This window comes from Megalobrama amblycephala, linkage group LG13 (assembly GCF_018812025.1).
Source record: "Megalobrama amblycephala isolate DHTTF-2021 linkage group LG13, ASM1881202v1, whole genome shotgun sequence".
NCBI classification, from domain to species: Eukaryota; Metazoa; Chordata; class Actinopteri; order Cypriniformes; family Xenocyprididae; genus Megalobrama; species Megalobrama amblycephala.
The window spans coordinates 26,082,853-26,102,349 of NC_063056.1; the positions used below are offsets into that span (position 1 = coordinate 26,082,853).

At 36.3% G+C, this 19,497-nt stretch overlaps 4 protein-coding genes across 4 annotated transcripts; all 4 read left to right on the forward strand.

Annotated features, from left to right (window-relative positions):
- The first annotated feature begins 15 nt into the window (after positions 1 to 15).
- si:ch211-197h24.8 lies at positions 16 to 2,363 on the forward strand. Its single transcript, XM_048153540.1, has 2 exons — positions 16 to 173; positions 1,232 to 2,363. The coding sequence occupies exon 2, from the start codon at positions 1,303 to 1,305 to the stop codon at positions 2,182 to 2,184; it is 882 nt and encodes a 293-aa protein (XP_048009497.1). The 5' UTR covers positions 16 to 173; positions 1,232 to 1,302; the 3' UTR covers positions 2,185 to 2,363.
- Positions 2,364 to 5,723: 3,360 nt separating this feature from the next.
- Positions 5,724 to 8,761, forward strand: si:ch211-197h24.9 (uncharacterized protein LOC562659 homolog). The gene is made up of 2 exons (XM_048153539.1): positions 5,724 to 5,863; positions 7,597 to 8,761. Exon 2 carries the CDS (start codon positions 7,604 to 7,606, stop codon positions 8,537 to 8,539), a length of 936 nt encoding a protein of 311 aa, XP_048009496.1. The 5' UTR covers positions 5,724 to 5,863; positions 7,597 to 7,603; the 3' UTR covers positions 8,540 to 8,761.
- A 1,603-nt stretch (positions 8,762 to 10,364) lies between these two features.
- LOC125280800 lies at positions 10,365 to 13,067 on the forward strand. Its single transcript, XM_048211548.1, has 2 exons — positions 10,365 to 11,001; positions 11,687 to 13,067. Exons 1-2 carry the CDS (start codon positions 10,832 to 10,834, stop codon positions 12,633 to 12,635), a joined length of 1,119 nt encoding a protein of 372 aa, XP_048067505.1. The 5' UTR covers positions 10,365 to 10,831; the 3' UTR covers positions 12,636 to 13,067.
- A 589-nt stretch (positions 13,068 to 13,656) lies between these two features.
- Positions 13,657 to 19,461, forward strand: glipr2l (GLI pathogenesis-related 2, like). The gene is made up of 5 exons (XM_048211549.1): positions 13,657 to 14,025; positions 15,531 to 15,639; positions 15,786 to 15,889; positions 16,280 to 16,357; positions 18,819 to 19,461. The coding sequence occupies exons 1-5, from the start codon at positions 14,013 to 14,015 to the stop codon at positions 18,977 to 18,979; spliced, it is 465 nt and encodes a 154-aa protein (XP_048067506.1). The 5' UTR covers positions 13,657 to 14,012; the 3' UTR covers positions 18,980 to 19,461.
- Positions 19,462 to 19,497: the final 36 nt, after the last annotated feature.

Consider the following 19,497-nt stretch of genomic DNA (forward strand, 5'->3'; position numbering starts at 1 on the left):
GCTAAATATGACAACCGACTAATTAATCATTCATATTTATCGTACTTGCGCAAAGGACTTTTATTTTGAAGTTACATCTGCTCTTTCTTTAGTTCTTTAGTTCTTTAACTCTCTCTCTCTCTCTCTCTGCACTGACTCTGCTCTGAAAGTACCAAACAGTACACCGAGACAGGGTGAGTGAATATGTATTTGTAATTTTAAAAATAACTGTTTATTATTTTTTTATATCTATTTCCATCACTGTATTTTACTACAAAAGAGAAAAGTTCACTTAATTTAAGAATGGTAGGTCTAGTAATTGGCATAAATTGTCCAAAATCTCTGGAATAGCCCATGTCAAAACATTAAAATAGCGCACTGTTGATTTTTTCGTTCAAAGCTGTATGATTATGGGATGTAGACATTTTGCAGAATTTATAAATATTACTAGAAGTAAAAGTTCAAAGCTTAGCTTTAGATCTTTTTTTTTTTTTTTTTTTTTTTTTTTTTTGAAATAGGCTTTTCTAAAATTTACAATAACAGATGGAAGTGGTCAATAGCAGCAAATGCTCTCAACATGTTTTTGTTTGTTTGTTTGTTTGTTTGTTTGTTTGCTTTGGACATGTTTCTAGTCTGTTAGGCATGCCCACAGTTTCGATTTCCATACAGATCGATTTTTGTGTGGAAAACGAAACTGTGGGCATGCCTAACAGACTAGAAACATGTCCAAAGCAAAAAATAAAAAATAAAAAATTGGTGCCAGTTCTCAAGAATCCAAATAGATGGAAGTGGTCAATAGCAGCTAAAATGCTCTCAAAATGTTGTTGTTGTTTTTGCTTTGGTCATGTTTCTAGTCTGTTAGGCATGCCAACACTTTCGATTTCCACACAAACTGATAATAACGTTTTTTACTCATGATGAAAGCAACGCTACTCTTTACATTTGAGTGTAAAGCTAATATTAATAAGTTTTAGCTGAGATCAATTTATTTAAATATTATCACTGAATGTTACTAAGTTACATTGTCAAAAATTCTTAGTTGTAATTTGACTGTGAGGCACAGGGCTAACACATTTTTGTCAACGTCTTGAGAACTGACACCAAATAGGTGTCATAATAGAACTATCTTCTGATCTGAGTGTTGTTCTGTTTTGATAACTTTTTTATTTGGTTGATATAAAAGAATTGTCTTTGTCAGTATATTTGTTGAAACGCTAACACAATAAAATATGTAACATTTCTATACTTGCAGTGCAACAAGCCATCACAGTCCAATTTCAGAAGTGATTTAATCTCATAAACAGCTTTTCTCAACCTGAAAGAATGTTTCGCACCAATGAGAGAGATTGTGATGAACTATTCTATAAGGGGAAGCACCTGAAGCTTGAAGAGCTCAAACAGAAGCGCATCTCGAATAAATACCTCTATAATAAGCGGATTCCATCAAAACCTGAGGATGTGGAATTTAAAGTGTCGAACCTTCGGCATGACACTAACCTCCAAGGATACCATGGCATCTGGGAATCTGATGGGTTTAAAAAGCCGACACGAAGCGACTCACCAAGACGCGATCTGGTTTGGTGGAGCCCAGACATTTCGAGACAAGAAATTACTATAGCTGAGGAGCAATATTTGAATGAGCAAGAATTTGAATACGAAGTGAAACCTTTCCTGCATAGGTTTACCTCATCCCCTGCCTTCCTGGCATCCTCTCGCATGGGGAATTTCCGCTTCAGCATGCCAATCCATGAGTTGCTAAAAAGCTACAAACAACAGTTCTGTGAAGGCCAGAAGCCCCACATTCGTGTTTTTGAGACTGTGGTCTATAAGCAGGAAGTCATGTATTCTATTGTGATTCATGCGCCTCATGCCCAAGGCCTGTTCTCGAAGTATCCCCTGCTCCGGAATACCCAAGATGCAGTGTGTGAGTTCAATAAAGACTGCATTATCTGGCGTCCACAGGCAATGAGTAAAACACATCGTTTCTTTCTGACTGAGGACATGGAAGCTATTCGGATACCTATAAGAGACAGACAAAATTACATGTGGGATAACATCGGAGTGGCCTTCCATGTTCCATATGGACAAATCTTCAGCTTTAGCAAGGAAATTCTGAGTGAGAGCCTCAGACTCTGTGAGGGCGCTGAGCCAAAACTGAACTCAGGAGAATTTGTGAAGTGTGAGTTTGACCCCATCAGGCCTTAGAGTAAATAAGTATTAAAAGTCTAATATGAGTATTAAAAGTCTGATATGAGCAGAATGGTTTTGTAATCATCTATACGTATGAAGTGGAGGAAATATTTCTTTTTTACCTGCTGTTTTACTATTCTGAGAATATGTTTCTCTCTGTCCATGCTGTTTTAATAAAGCACTGATGCTAAGGATATAGATTGTGGCCTCTTTTTTCTACATTAATGGTTGCTTTTTGATATGAAGGGAGAGGCAGATATTATGGTTCTTTATCAGTTTTGCTTTCCTCCCTGTGAATTCCTCTCTGTTTAGCTCACCCAGCTTACAAAAGCACAGGCATAGCTGACATTGACATGTTTCCTCTGCAAAAAGAAGCCAGAAATGCACTACACTTTGATGACTTAAAGTTTGGCTAAACTTGAACATTTGCTACATTTTAGAGACCATATAGTGCATGAGGAAATATGTAAATGTGTGGTTTACTTTGCTTTTATGTTCTTTGTGTTAAGTGCTTCTTTTCTTTTAATTACATATATTATGCTAATTAGCTTATATTCTTTTACACTGCTTTATATGCTAATACAGTATCACCCTTAGTTCATTTTCACACGTTTATACTTCAGAAAAAGACTTTTTATACTAGATTTACTAAAAGATGACTTTGTGGTGTGAAGTGTGAAGAGTTTTGAAAAAGGGGCTTCAGTATTGAACAATGCTTGTTAGCAAGTGAAAAAAAAACTGCATCTCCAGAAATAATTTAGACTTTCACTTTCTTTTCACCAGAGAAATTTACTTTTATTTCGGTTTACAGTTGAAAAAAATGTTAGTCAATCGTTGGAATTCCCCATATGTGATGTTCAGACATGAGTGTGCACTGTACTCCCGGATATCACTGCATTAGAATTATTAATTACATGCTAGAACCAGAACGTTAGACACACAGTCAAGTGTGGATGTAAAATCGTTTATTTCCTCATAAGATCATTTGTTTATTCATTTTATTGTGGGGCCTTTATTTATGCAAACATAGCCTGCATGTAGGTGTTTGTGTTCTTGGCAGATACTGGTTTGAGTCTTTAATATTTGACTATTGACCTTTCCTCATATGTGCTGATTCTGTAACATAAGCGACATTCATTTTCAAAATCAATCTTCATTGGTGTCACTTTGGTGTATATAACTGAAATTATTTCTTGAGATGGTTTTGCTACTTTATATTCATTTTTATATTAATCACTTTATCAACCTGCATCACGTGTAAGTTCTAACAATATAAGCTCAGTAAAATCTCAGCTTTATGTTAAAATTTATGTTGCCTTATAAAGCAATTTATTTACAGTCGGTAGCTAATTGCAGTTGCAAGCTATAGGCTATTCTAAAATGTGGTTAACAAGAGTAGTACAAATATATATCGTCATCAATATAGAAATATATTTGACCGCTCATTGCTGAGCATGCAGAATCAATTATCCCACAGACCTGTTTAATAAGACAAAATACTGTAACATAAAATTTGTAACAGATGAAATGTGGTGAGAAACATAGGCCCCTCGTTCAAATTCGTATCAGTAATGAGAGATCAGTTGCTTTCCGGCCCATCCACTGTGCAAAAGGTAGGTGTTAATTCACACAGTCCACAATAAACATGTTTCTAACACCTGGTAGGCACCTTTTACCTGAGGAGGAACATATATATATTTGTGTGTGTGTGTGTGTGTGTGTGTGTGTACTGAAGGGGGTGGATTCTGCCGCTTCAATATCTTTTGAGTGATGTATAATCAAGTTATTAATCAACATTTATTCTTTTAAATATTACATTATTTGAATGACTTCTTCAACTCATGTTAAAGCATTTATTTTCCTTTTCATCTTCAAACAGAGAATAATGATGAATACTGTCTGTACCTCTTACTGAAAGAAAAGTACAACTTCATATGTTTTGGGAATCTTTCCTGTTTATTGATAAAGCTTGGGCCAACTTCAACCTTGAAGAAGGTGTGAATCCTGGTTATCTGTGTATGTGTACTAGTGTTCTGTGCATATAGGTCCTGTTACTGTATTGGTGGACAATTGGCATTCTACTTGGGACTAGCAAATGCCCTTTCATGACCTAGAATGTACCTAAATGCAGGGTCCGAGCGTCAGAATCGTGATGGATGGAGATACACTTCTGTCGCAGTCCATGCGTGGAAAATTACTATTTTTCTTAGCCAATCAGAACCTGAAGTAATGACGTAGTAAGTGGACTCTTTTAGAGAATAATTGTTGTGGAAATGTGAATATACGCAGAGCGGCCTATGAACTTCTTTGTGAGACATGAAGCTGGCTTCTGCTGATGAAACTGCAAACTATTCTTTGGTCAAATTTTCTTCAATATATATATATATTTTTTACTCTGACTCTGGGTCTTCATTTATCAAATCTGGTCTTTTGGGTCTTACAACTGTAAATTCCCTCTACAGTGTGTGTGTGTTTGTGCAGAACACTTTGAGAGTTGTGTTTTGGGGTAGGTTTGGGGTTAGGGGACAGAATGTTTGTACAATATTAAAATAATTATGCCTCTGGAAAGTCACCATTAAACATGGAACCCCAACATGTGTGTGGTTGGGGGGGCCTGGTAAAACCTACATTGTAAGACCAGCCATGGGGCTGGATTCATTAAACATTCTTAAGAATAAAATTCTTCTTAACTGCCAATTTCTTCTTATTTTCAAACTTAAGATAAAATATAAGAATATTTTGTATTCCCAAAAAATATTCTTAAGATTGTTCTTAAGACAAAACAAAACAAAAATTCAAATTCTTGAAAAGAATGTTCTTAAAATCATCTTAAGTTAGGATAACTGCCAACAAGATCCCCAAAGAATACAATTTTTAATGAAATTATTGCTTTGTTCAAATATTAAACCATACAAAATTATAAAACCATAACATATAAAACTGTAACTTAAATATTTTACTTATATAAACTAACATACCTCTTAGAGATCGAACAAATCCTCTCACCCTTCCTGATCTGCTAAGACTTTAAAGGCTGCTAAGACACTCAGTAATGTATCTGGTACATATTCTGAGAGATAATTTGCAAAGAAAAACAAAAAGGTCCTCTCCCCTTCCTGTGATACTGCAGATAATGGTTGCACTACGATTCTTTGCTTCCGGATCATTCCAAAATTTGGTCCCTATTAGGAAAACAGCTTATAAATCATACAGAATGATGTTTTTTGAAAATGTAAAAATGGAAAAAGTTCTCTGATGGGTAGGTTTTAGGGTATAGAATATACTGTTTGTAGCCTACAGTATGAAATCATTATGGAAAGTCCCTATAAAACATGGGGTTTATGAGGACACAAATGTAATGACATGGGTATTACAATTTCCTGTGCCCTCTCATGAACCAAATGGCTTAAAATATAGCCTACTAAATGTTGTTGTTGTAATTCAAAAAATGCCCAAAGTTTTCTGTGATGGATAGGTTTAAGTTAGTTGTAAGGGGATAGAATATACAGAGTATATACATATACAGGGGAAAAATATCCCGTAAACCACATACAAGTGTGTGTGTGTGTGTGTGTGTGTGTGTGTGTGTGTGTGTTTCTGAAACAGGATGAGGAGATTCACGCGATGAAAAACACCCATTCTGTCAGAGTTTCTCTCGCAGCAGAAGAAGTGCGGTCTGAAAGCAGCGTCTCGGGTAGGCTAATATCATTGTTTTTTTGTTAAAACAAGTTCGTGTATTTTTACATTTTAAATTCATGAACGGGTTTAAATGGGAAAACTTGCGTTTTCTCTGTAGGCTATGACAATTTTGGCCGTTATTTTTAGGTTTTCACGTAAATGCGGTAAAATCGAAACTTAAAATGTTCGCTATAATACCCTCTTAAAATGTATTCTGGGTATCAGTTGGAAAATCATTCACTTACTGTTGACAACGACAGATGCTGGCAGTTGTGCAACTGTTAATGTTTGCTTTTCTTTATTTGTAATGGCTTTTATGAACTTGATTATATTTGTGTTTGTGAAGAGACTTGTTTGTGGCGCCAGACGTTCATTTTAAAACGAGTCACAACAGGGCTAAAGGCACACCTTAAGAAAATTTGTGCTTTTCACTACTCTCAAAGTATATGATTGCAGGAAAAATATATAGCTATGTTTGTATTGGACATTGATGGAGCAACATATTTTGTGTGAAAAAAAAAATCATAAAAGTGGTTAATTTTGTTTAAAAATCTTATAAATGTAGCCTATGAGGTGGTGAGGGGGGCCTTTTACCCCACTCATGGGGTATACAAATACTTTAGCTATAATAATGTTTTTAATAATGACTAGGTTAATACTTGTTCAAAAGAATAACTTTAGCAAAGTGTGTACTATTTTTGTTCAGTAAATAACTGTCATTAAAATAGGCCTATGTGATATTTATTTTATATATAAAATATAAAAATAGATTTAAATAAAAATACAGAAATACAGAAACAAAATTATTTTAAAAAGTAAAGATTCTGAAAGCATTGAAGGAGATCCCATAATAGCCTATTTAATATAGATTTACAGTATAGTAACAATTATAATATTTTATAATTATATGATTAATATATTTTAAAATATGATTGTTTCATTATAAATATGGGTATTATCTAAGATGGATACCCAATTTGATATATGATATTTGCTATGTGAATCTAACCATGTCATGTCAAGAAATTGAAAAGTCAGCCAGCTATTCATTATCATGTTAATCATTGTGCCTTTTGCCCCAACAGCAGGTGCGCTTTTTACCCCAAATACCATACTTTTAAGAAGACCTTTGTCTGAAAATACAAATATTAATTTAATGGATTCTTATTTGCTACTTAAATCAACAACATTTTAAAAAACATCAAATATTAGGTCAAACTACCTCAGAATCAACTTTGCGTTGCTGCCTGCGATCGCGTCAAGGATCAGACAAATTTGCACGTAGCCTACATTTTGAAAAACGGTTTAGGAAAGTGCTGCGGCAAGTTTTTGTGCCATAGCGGTTTAGAGGAAAATAAAATCAAAGGCGCCTTTAGCCCTGTTGTACCCTACTACTAGCATACATCATGTTACCCGCCGTTGTTTTAATCTACTCACAACAAATTCAAAAGACATTTTTATGGACGTAGGCTATACTAGATATTAGGATATTTGGCGCCGTGATTAACATGGTTCATCGATTATGCTTACTATGATTATGAGCTTAATCGCATTACTTTAATCGAAGTATTGCGTTTACATGAGGTAAAGTTTAATCGCAATATTGCCAAAATCCCATTATAATCGCATTATGAAGGTGCATAAACCCACTGAATATGTAGGCCAATCATTGGTTAGCAAGAGGAAAATACTGAGTAACAGAGTAACAGATGATAAGCTAACCCTACCCTATCTGTTCATCTGTTTCAGAAAGAAAATGAAGCGCAGAAATAACCGAGGTGTTACAGAGACCTACTTTGAGGGACAACATTTGAGTCTGTCAGATCTGAAAGAAAGGCCTAATATAGAAAATGGGTACCTGTATAAGAACAACATTCCTGCTTATCCTGAATCTGTGGAGTTCCATGTCCAGAAAGTGTCTCATGTCACTGGAGAACAAGGTCTTAGGGGTATTTTTCTCGATTCAGGCTTCAGACAGCCATCGGAGCTGGTGGCTAGTGATCAGCACCATTTCCTCTGGTGGGATTTATCAGTCACATCTGATGACATATCCTCAGCTGAAGAGCATTTCCTCACGTCCTTGTTCCCTCGTCGAAGTGCTGCCCAAATTCGCAACCAGCCTATCCTTGAGCACTTCACCAGCTCAAAGGCCTTCAAGAAAGAATCTTCATATGGAAACTTTCGCTTCACTTTTTCATTTAAGGAGCTTCTCTTTCACTATGGCAGGCAATTCTGTGGTGGCCAAAGTCCAGTCCTGCGTGTTTATGAGACTGTGCTCTACCGGCGAGAGATTCTCTATACGGTCCTAGTGCACCCTCCTGACATAAATCTTTATGACCATTATCCTCGACTTCCTGGTCAGGAGGACGGTGTGTGCGGGTACTATGGTGGGGCCATGTGGTGGCGCTGTCAAGCCCCCTCTGAAACCTACAAGCTGAAGCTTGAGGTGAACAAGTTGAATTGTAGTGTTCATGTGAGCCCCCACAGAGAAGAATACTATATGTGGGACCATGTGTGTGCAGCTTTCCACATGGAACCAGGGTGGGTGTTGCATGTGGACCAGAACAAGCTGTTAAAAAGTGTGAATGCATATGAAATGTCTCAACCTTATCTTCTGAGAGCTCCGGAGTCTCCACTGAGTTTAAACGAGGCTGAGCGTGTATTAGCTAATCTTAAGGCCAGTATGGGCTAGCTAGGCTAATGCTTGAAGCTAAACTCACTGCACTGATGTCACATTCACGTGCAGTAGAAGCTAAATAGTAATGTCACTCATGTTAGTTTAATTAAAATGCTTTAAGTGCACAATTGTAAGAAACATTTGTGAACCCCCTTTGTGTATATTGTATTTCTGTTGCATTAATGGCTCCTATTAGGTAGCATTGTACACTGAAATTAAAAAGTTTGAACTAACAAAGATTTTGCAGTGTTATCTTTTTAAAGGATTGATATCTTTTATAACTGCTGGAAATTTTAATTGTTGGCCACACAATCCCAATCAAACATTTTCTGTTATTGCTATAATCAAACACTACAGTAGTTATAGGAGTAGCTACTTGCACCTTGCTTATATTCCTCTTGTTTGAAGATTTTAGAAATTAACCTTTGCAGTAATCTTGGACTTCATCTGAAAAGATCGTCACATTCATGCAAAAACACAGATTATGATATACAATTTTAAAATGTCTTCACATCAGTGGTGTAACTGTTTTAAAAAGTGGCTGGGACGTGTGTGGTGGGTTGGTGTAAATGTAATTGCATATGTTTACAATAATAAATGTACAAAATGTATTGACATAGACCTTATGTTTAAAGGTGCCATAGAATGCTTTTTCACAAGATGTATAAGTCTAAGGTGTCCTCTGAATGTGTTTGCGAAGTTTCAGCTCAAAATACCCCATAGATTTTTTATTATTCAATTTTTTAACTGCCTATTTTGGGGCATAATTAGAAATGCGCCGATTCTGTGCATATCCCTTTTAAATGCTCGCGCTCCCCGCCCCCAAGCTTGCAACTCTATAACACATTGCACAAACAAAGTTCACACAGCTAATATAACCCTCAAAATGGATCTTTACAAAGTGTTCGTCATGTAGCATATCAGATCATGTAAGTATATTTATTTGGATGTTTACATTTGATTCTGAATGAGTTTGATAGTGCTCCGTGGCTAAAGCTAACATTACACACTGTTGGAGAGATTTATAAAGAATGAAGTTGTGTTTATGAATTATATAGACTGCAATTGTTTAAAAATGAAAATAATGACATGGCTCTGGTCTCCATGAATACAGTAAGAAATAATGGTAACTTTAATCACATTTAACAGTACATTAGCAACATGATAACGAAACATTTAGAAAGACAATTTACAAATGTCACTAAAAATAACATGATATCATGGATCATGTCAGTTATTATTGCTCCATCTGCCATTTTTGCTATTGCCCTTGCTTGCTTACCTGCATAACGTCTGTTGATTCGGCTGTGCACAGATCCAGACGTTAATACTGGCTTGTCTAATGCATTGAACATGAGCTGGCATATGCAAAATTTACATAAGAAGGAGGAAACAATGGAGTTTGAGACTCACTGTATGTCATTTCCATGTATAGAACTCTAATTATTTAATTATGCTGAGTTAAATTAAATTTTCAATTCTAGGGCACCTTTAATATGATAGTTTCATCCTTACATCTCCTATAATACAACATATTGTTAGTCTTGAGTGTATTTACAGTAGTCAAGAAATATGTGGATCCGCATAAGAAATTAAATTTTCCTCATGGACTAGTGGTATAATTCTTGTTAAGCATGTTAGGGGTTCTGAGTTCTCTTCTGGCCTTATATAGTTAATTTTTTTCTTATTAAAACCAAAGATGTTCAAAAGTGATTGTATATTAAAAGCAGGGTATTATATTTGAATATTGTAGTGTGAGCAAGCGTGTATATATAAAATTGTGCAATATATTTGTTTATTTGTTGCGCTAAACAACAAATTTTAATTTTAAAAAAATTATTTTTTAACAAATAACTAATTTTTCATTGTTTTTCTATGTAAACATGAGCTTGATGGACATGTTTGACCATTAAGTTTGCCTCTTGCTCTGCTCTTTATTTATTTATGCTCGTAAAGCTGCTTCGCCAAGCGCGCACTTGCAGTGTTGCCCTGTCCACTTACATGCACCTTTGGACTTGTGTTATTTTTTCCATATTTCCTCAGTTTCACAGACAAGGCTCAAGCTAGTCCTAGACTAAAATGCATGTTTGAGCTGTTTTAACTGAAAGCAACTTACTGACATATCTTAAAATATGTCACTGCCATTGTTTTGTCTCAAGATGCACACCAGTAATGATATTTTTTAGTGTACAGTTATAAAAGAAACTTAAATATCTTAATTGAACCAAGGTCTAATCCTGGCTTAGGCTAAGCCCTGTCTGTGAAACCGGCCATTAAGTGGTTAAGTGACAATTTAGTTCAGTTGGAATGTGTACATGGCCTTTGTGCCAACTGGGGTGGGTAGCTACGCCCTTGTGTGCCCTTTCTAGTTTCGAAGGACTGTGGTTATTTGATTCAAACCAGAAGGCGGGAACTGAGCGGAAGCTGCTTATCCTTTTAGTGCTGCAGAATAACAGAACTCGACGAGCGAAACTAAGGTAGGCCTATTGAAAATTAAATAATGAAATTGATACTTTATGTTTAAGAGCTATTGTTCGCGAGTAAGCTAGTAAGTTAGAGTATTTTGTCTAGATTTAGCGCGATTCAAGGCAATGTCGGTTAGGGACTGTTAAACCGAAACTAGCACAGTGTGATTCAGTGTGAGGAGAAATTAAATGACTCATCTCTTAAAAACAAAAACAAAGACTCGAAGTGATATTTGGGTACTCTTTGAAAGGCATTTAATGTTAACAGTGACTGCTTTTGGCTTCTGTCTGTGAATGAAAGTACTGATTTTTTTTTTTTGTAAATGTCGCTAGCCTATTTATTTTTAATATTAAATATTTCGAGAAGCATTGTGCATTTTTAACCCTTTTTAATCCTAACCCATATCTGTATCTTTGATATTTAACATAGCATAGGTCCCTAATTATAATAAATAATCATCAGAATTTAAGTGTTGGAAGCGAAGTTAACTGAGTAAAGTGGCAACTTTGTTTCCATCTAGAGGCGAAATCAGGATAAGACAGGAATTACACAAGAAATTAAATAGTGTTATCCATATGCTACATTATTTGAACTTGCCTATATATTTCTTTAATTAAAGCATATTTTCGGAATTTTTAAAAAATACATTTTATAACAGATCATAACAGCTGATCCTCGTCTTTTCTTTGGTTTCAGAAAGAAGATGATGCATCAAAATGCACGAGAATGCATTGGGACACATTTTGAAGGACAGCATTTGAGTCTGTCAGATCTGAAAGAAAAGCCTAATATAGAAAATGGGTACCTGTATAAAGACAACATTCCTGCTTATCCTGAATCTGTGGAGTTCCATGTCCAGAAAGTGTCTCATGTCACTGGAGAACAAGGTCTTAGGGGTATTTTTCTCAATTCAGGCTTCAGACAGCCGTCGGAGCTGGTGGCTAGTGATCAGCACCATTTCCTCTGGTGGGCTTTATCAGTCACATCTGATGACATATCCTCAGCTGAAGAGCATTTTCTCACATCCTTGTTCCCTCGTCGAAGTGCCGCCCAAATTCGCAACCAGCCGCCCGTCCTTGAGCAATTCACCAGCTCAAAGGCCTTCAAGAAAGAATCTTGCTATGGAAACTTCTGCTTCACTTTTTCACTTAAGGAACTTCTCTGGCACTATGGCGAGCAGTTCTGTGGTGGCCGAAGTCCAGTCCTGCGTGTTTATGAGACTGTTCTCTACTCAAAAGAGATTCAATATACGGTTGTAGTGCATCCTCATTACGTAAATATTTATGACCATTGTCCTCGACTTCCAAATCATGGTGATGGTGTTTGTGGATACAACGGTGGGGCCATGTGGTGGCGCTGTCAATCCCCTGCTGAAACCTACGAGAATGAGCTTGAGGTGAACAGTTTTGAAGGAAGTGTTAGTGTGAGCCCTCATCACAAAATATACTATGTGTGGGATCATGTGTGTATAGCTTTCCACATGGAGCCGGGGTGGGTGCTGCATGTAGACCAGGACAGGCTGTTTAAAAGAGTGAATGTGTGCAAAATGTGTAAGCCTTATCTTCTGAGAGCCCCAGACACTAATTTGAGTTTACACGATGCTGAGAGTAAACTAGATGATCTTAAAGCCGGTGTTTGGAGCTAAGCACACCATGCAAATATTACATTCACATGGACTTACAGAGAATAATTATGCCACGAGCCTATGCAACAGTTATCCTAATTATGTTTATCTAGTTGCAGATTAATCTAATGTTTTTTTGTCTTGTTTGATGATTTATTAATGCACCTTTGCAGTAATCTTTATAATTAAGTGAAGAACGGAGCACATTTTAGCATTCATGCAGAAACCTAGATAATGATATGATTAGCTTTTTTTTTATAATATAATAAACTTTTCTGTATTAGATGTATGTTCACATTGGATTTAGAACTTTTGTTAGCTATTTTACAGAGTTAAAAATGAATGTACTTTTAATTCTGTCCACCAGAGGTCTGTAACTGATATCTGGTTTTATTGCTTTGTCCTGTCAGTAATTTGTCATTTTTTATTGCAATAAAATCTCTTCAGCTCAAATCAATTTGAATCTGATCTTACTGAACATTGATCTGGGATGTTACTTGATGTCATGTTGTTCTGCTGATAAACAAATAAATATGACTACACCTCAGTAGTTCACTTGCTAGTGTTTCTGGTTATTCTGTTTCTGGTATCTGGTAATAAGCAAGAGTCATACATCCACAGCCATATTATTTTGGCACAATGTCGAAACCCATTGGTACTTTCATGTTTCTTTAAATAGTGAATAATAATAATAAAAGAAATGCAGTGAGTGACTGCATCAAGGTTAGGGGCACACTCTAAATAGATAATGGCAGTCATAACTAATAAAAGCAGGCCACATGTAAAATTTATTATAGGATTAACAGACTTTGTCCTCTATTTTCACCCTTTTCATCAGTTAAAAAAAGAAGCTCAACTTAAAACCTTTATTTGAGATAATAATCTATTACTCTTTCATCTAGGGCTTTGTTTTGGTATTTTAACAGCTTGCATGATCTTTGTATTTGGTTTAACTCAAGTGTGTGCTCTTGGACTTGGTTTTAGCTCAATGCTTCCAGCTGAAAGCAGTAATGTCAACACCATATAAGGCCACTTGGCTCATACAGATGATGTCATCACAGTCCTGAGTGGAGAATCTCCTTTGCCCTGCACAGTGTGAGAGAGAGAGAGAGAGAGAGAAAGGGAGGGAGGTGTGGTGAAGAGGAAAGAGAAAGAATAGGAAATACATTCACAGGGAATGATATAAAAAAGTGAACTGAAGCTTGTTTGCAAGCTGTTTCGGGGCTTCCAGAGCTTGAAAAATTAGATGTTACTGGGTTAAACTGGAAAAACAGAAGAGAAAAAGGCAGAGAAAGAAACGGGTGGTGAAAAAGAGTGAAGTATTGTAACAGCTGGTAGGGACTGTGACAGTGAGGGAACTCTACAAGCAGGATCTTCGATTAGAGGAGTCTTCTTACCATGGGGAAATCAGGTGAGTGCATAATTCATTTCTAAATGCATGTCTCGCTTTAGAAGCTGTAATGTTTTTAAATACATATTTTCTTCTGTCACTGCCATTCTCTGCTCTTGAATGATGTTTTGTCAGCACAGGTTGAGTATATGCCAGCTTTACCACACTGGGTGTGTGTGTGCTGGGGATTGTTAGCTACTCAATCCTTGCTTTGTTTTAGCAATAGGATCATGTAGTTGGATTTATGCCTCTGCAGTAGTGGCAAGCACAATTGTTTGGCAACATTTGTCCAGACCAAATGTTTGCCATTTCAAAGTATTATCTGTTCTTATAATGTTCAGTCACTTTATTAAAAATATATTTATTTTTCAAAAGTACTAATATTTGCATGGTGTATATATATATATATATATATATATATATATATATATATTATTTTTTTATTTTTAAAAAAATTCAATTTATTTTATGTATATTCAATTGTTAAGTTTATTAAATTGTTAGCAGAAATAAATTGTAATAAAAATGGATTAAAATACAACCTTTTAAAGATTTTATTCTATTAGTGAAATATTACTTCTAGAATACTAAAAATCATACACGTATATTGAGACTTTATTTTTGCAACTCAAAAAAGACCAAAGATATATTTATATAACTTGGTTATTTATTTGTAAAAGATAAGAGGATACAAGCATTAAAGGGTTAGTTCACCCAAAAATGAAAATTCTGTCATTTATTACTCACCCTCATGCCATTCCACACTTCATCTTCAGAACACAAATTAAGATATTTTAGTTGAAATCCGATGGCTCCGTGAGGCCTCCATAGGGAGCAATGACACTTCCTCTCTCAAGATCCATAAAGGTACTAAAAACATATTTAAATCAGTTCATGTGAGTATGGTGGTTGAAAATTAATATTATAAAGCGATGAGAAAATTTTTGGTGCTCCAAAAAACAAAACAAAATAACGTTTTATATAGTGATGGCCGATTTCAAAACACTGCTTCAGGAAGCTTCGGAGCATAATGAATCAGCGTGTCGAATCAGCTGTTCGGAGCGCCAAAGTCACGTGATTACAACAGTTTGGCTGTTTGACACGCGATCCCAATCATGATTCGATATGCTGATTCATAACGCTCCGAATCTTCCTGAAGCAGTTTTTTGAAATCGGCCATCACTATATAAGTTGTTACTTTGTTTTTTTGGCGCACCAAAAATATTCTCGTCGCTTTATAATATTAATATTGAATCACTTTACTCACATGAACTGATTTAAATATGTTTTTAGTACCTTTATGGATCTTGAGAGAGGAAATGTCATTGCTCCCTATGCAGGCCTCACAGAGCCATCGGATTTCAACTAAAATATCTTAATTTGTGTTCCGAAGATTAACAAAGGTCTTACGGGTGTAAAACGAGTAATATATATTTTAGGCTATATATCTGTTGAGTTTAGCAAAGACTAAGAATAACTGGACTGCTTACCAGTCTCCTGCTATTGATACCCTGTTGACTTTGCAGCCTCCAGGCTTTTTTGTGAGGAGGTGCTGAAGACTCATAATGAGTACAGGAGGAAACATCAAGCTCCACCATTAAAACTAAGCAATAAACTGAGCCGTGAAGCAGCAAGGTGAGACCTTTCTCCCATATCCTTGCTCTGCTTTTTGCTGTTCATTTCTTGTCTTCTAAATCCACCCGTTTCTTTTCTTTGACATTGCTTTCATCTTTACTTCAGTTTAATGCCATTCGATTCAGCTGAATGCATGTGTCTTGTAGATATGCTGAGAGCCTTGCTAGCACCAGGATTCTGAAGCACAGTGCTGAGTCTAGTAGAGGAAACTGTGGAGAAAATTTAGCATGGGCATCTTATGATCAAACAGGTATAAATCCTTTTCTCATGTCTCAAATTGTTCATCTGACACATATTTACATAGATATAATAGCACAGACAGATAGTGCTTTCCTTTTCTCAACAGCTGGGACTCATTATGAATTGACTACCTCCATGTTCGGTCTAAAGTTGATTACTAAGTGAAATGGAATGTCTGGCCAGTCTGGGGTGATTTGTTAAGTGTCAGTAAACGTATAGTGGGTCATATGAAGTTTAGCTTCAAGTTGTTCCTTGAAATCACCAGTTCAATGTTATAATTCAACAACCACATTGTAAAATGCTCAAAAACATTCTACAGAATAAGGCATTTTGGTTTAATTGAACTTGAACTTCACCATAACGTAATTTTTGAGGCCTGTCTATTTATGTTTACTGACAGGTAAAGATGTGTCTGATCGCTGGTATAATGAAGTGAACCAGTACAACTTTAACCAGCCAGGATTCTCCTCTGCAACTGGTAAGAGTATTTACAGCACTGCCTCTTTAGGAGATCAAGCTACCTGCAAAGTTGAGTTCTGACTCTTATCAAACACACCTGAACCAGCAACTTAAAGGTGCCCTAGATTATGTTTTTAAAAGATGTAATATAAGTCTAAGGTGTCCCCTGAATGTGTCTGTGAAGTTTCAGATCAAAATACCCCATAGATTTTTTTTTTATTAATGTTTTTAACTGCCTATTTTGGGGCATCATTATAAACGCGCCGATTTTATGCTGTGGCCCCTTTAAATCCCGTGGTCCACGCCCACAGAGCTTGCGCTTGCCTTGAACAGTGCCTTAACAAAGTTTACACAGCTAATATAACCCTCAAATGGATCTTTACAAAGTGTTCGTCATGCATGCGGCATGCATGCGTCGGATTATGTGAGTATTGTATACTGTTATATTGTTTACTTCTGATTTTGAATGAGTTTGATAGTGCTCCGTGGCTAACGGCTAATGCTACTCTGTTGGAGAGATTTATAAAGAATGAAGTTGTGTTTATGCATTATACAGACTGCAAGTGTTTAAAAATGAAAATAGCGACGGCTCTCTTGTCTCCGTGAATACAGTAATAACCGATGGTAACTTTAACCACATTTAACAGTACATTAGCAACATGCTAACGAAACATTTAGAAAGACAGTTTACAAATATCACTAAAAATATCATGTTATCATGGATCATGTCAGGTATTATTGCTCCATCTGCCATTTTTCGCTATTGTTCTTGCTTGCTTACCTAGTCTGATGATTTGGTTGTGCACATCCAGACGTTAATACTGGCTGCCCTTGTCTAATGGCTTTTATAATGTTGGAAACATGGGCTGGCATATGCAAATATTGGGGGTGTATACCCCGACTGTTACGTAACAGTTGGTGTTATGTTGAGATTCGCCTGTTCTTCGGAGGTCTTTTAAACAAATGAGATTTATATAAAAAGGAGGAAACAATGGAGTTTGAGACTTACTGTATGTCATTTCCATGTACTGAACTCTTGTTATTTAACAATGCCAAGATAAATTCAATTTTTCATTCCAGGGCACCTTTAAGGTCTTTCTGTGCATTTACTCCCATTCCATGCATCCTGACCAGCTGAAAACTGTTCATAACCCTTCTAAAATGTCCAGAAACCAGAACAACTAATACAAGAAAACCAGCTTTGGTTGGTTTAAGATGTTCTTTTTAGTAGTCAAAATCAGAAAATTAGCATTCCATCTGGAATGGCGTTCCTTGTCTGATGACGTCAGTTTGACGGCTTGGGCAGAACATCCTTAAATGCTAAAGATGGTGAGGAGGTGCACTAAAATCAAGCCCTGCCCTCTATTTTTTCTTAATCAGTATTACATTTCACTCGGAAATATGTCACTATACTGAATTTGTATCACAACTTCTGGTTCAAAAAGACTTTAACATTTCAAATGTACATGACAGCATATCCTGCTGTCCATATTTGTTGTAGTGTGCATAGTAATTTTTTATTAAACTAAACTTTGCAGGAATGTTGATTTCCATTAGCAGGATTGAGCACCCTTGGTTTAGAGCTAACAAATACAATACAAACACATACAGTAGATAAGTTTGGCCCAGTCGGTGTAATAGTATATTCTGGAATCTCTTCTTTTAATAAGTTCTCAGATGTGACTCATCCTATTGGAACGAAGCTTTCCAAAGCCCTCCCGGGCTCAGGAAATTCTCCATAAAATTCAGTTATGAAAAGTCTGTTACAGTGCGATGTCTCACTTGCAGCTGTTAACTCACCCCCTCAGTTTTTATTCACGTTACCTGTCATCAGCTTCAGCCTGCAGAAAATAAGTAATACTACTCACCACCTCAAGAGGGCAGAACATATTTGAAAGATTACCAATTTTACAGCAGCTGATGCAAAATCCTCTGAAGTGACTATATAGATTGTGGATAACATGTGCTGACCAGTGTTGCCAGGCCTGTCGTTTTCTGACAGAATTGGTCTACTTTTACACTTTTGCCACGGGTAGTTTTTGTATACAAGCTTTGGACTAACTTTAATTAGCAATTGGGCGGGGTTTTGTTGTGCAGACCTGGCAACCCTGGTACTGACTCTAAATCTGTAAATGTGTGGTTGGGAATCTAGGAACGGCTGTTCCTGTAGCTCAGCTGGTAGAGAAAGATGCGGTCAAAACCAAAACTGTGGGTTCGTTCTCAGGGAAAACACAAAGTGATGAAATCACTAGTAATTAGCTTCGGATAAGCAACTGCCAAATGAATAAAATGTACTAGAGTCCCTCATTCCACTCAAATGTTTCCACTCTGTCTCTCAGGGTATAAATATTTAACTGAACACTAACACAACTACCACATGGTTTATGTGAGTCAAACATGCATAAACACTTTGTGACAACCACACAGACGTCTTGCTACAATACACACCAATTAATGTAAGAATCATCTTTTTGTTCTAGGTCACTTCACTGCAGTGGTGTGGAAAAGCTCAAAGAAACTCGGTGTGGGTAAAGCTGTGGCCTCAGATGGTTCTACCTTCGTAGTGGCACGTTATTTCCCCGCTGGCAACATTACCAATCAGGGCCACTTCCAGGCCAATGTCCTGCCCCCTAAAAGCTGATCCAAATGTAGCTGGACACAATGAGATCAAAGGGAGGGGAACAGAAAGAGGACAGGGAACAGCTGAAATTGGAGAGACTTTTACCTGGAGGACCAAACAGCGACTGTGCAGCGCAGGATTCGGTTGCCTTTGATATACAGGTCTTACTTGAATAAACAGCTTAACTTTACATTTTTAGGCTTTTATTAACTTGAACACAAAGAGGCATACGTTAAACTAAAGTGTTATAGCTAATGCTTGTTATACAATTAACTCATAAAACTATACTTTCATTGTGGTAAGGTCATTGTGTGCCACATATTTGAGTATGTACATGTCAGCATAACAGTATTAGAAATTATTTTTATGAATGAAGTGAACACAGATCTAATCAGTTTTGGTAACATTCATCCCATTATGATTGGTCATTCTTCACTATTTGTATGATTTATTCTTCTGTCTTTGTATATTGATATGAATTAAATCTGAAAGTTCAAATAGTCTATGAGATGTCATTGTGCATAGTTGCACAATCTGTA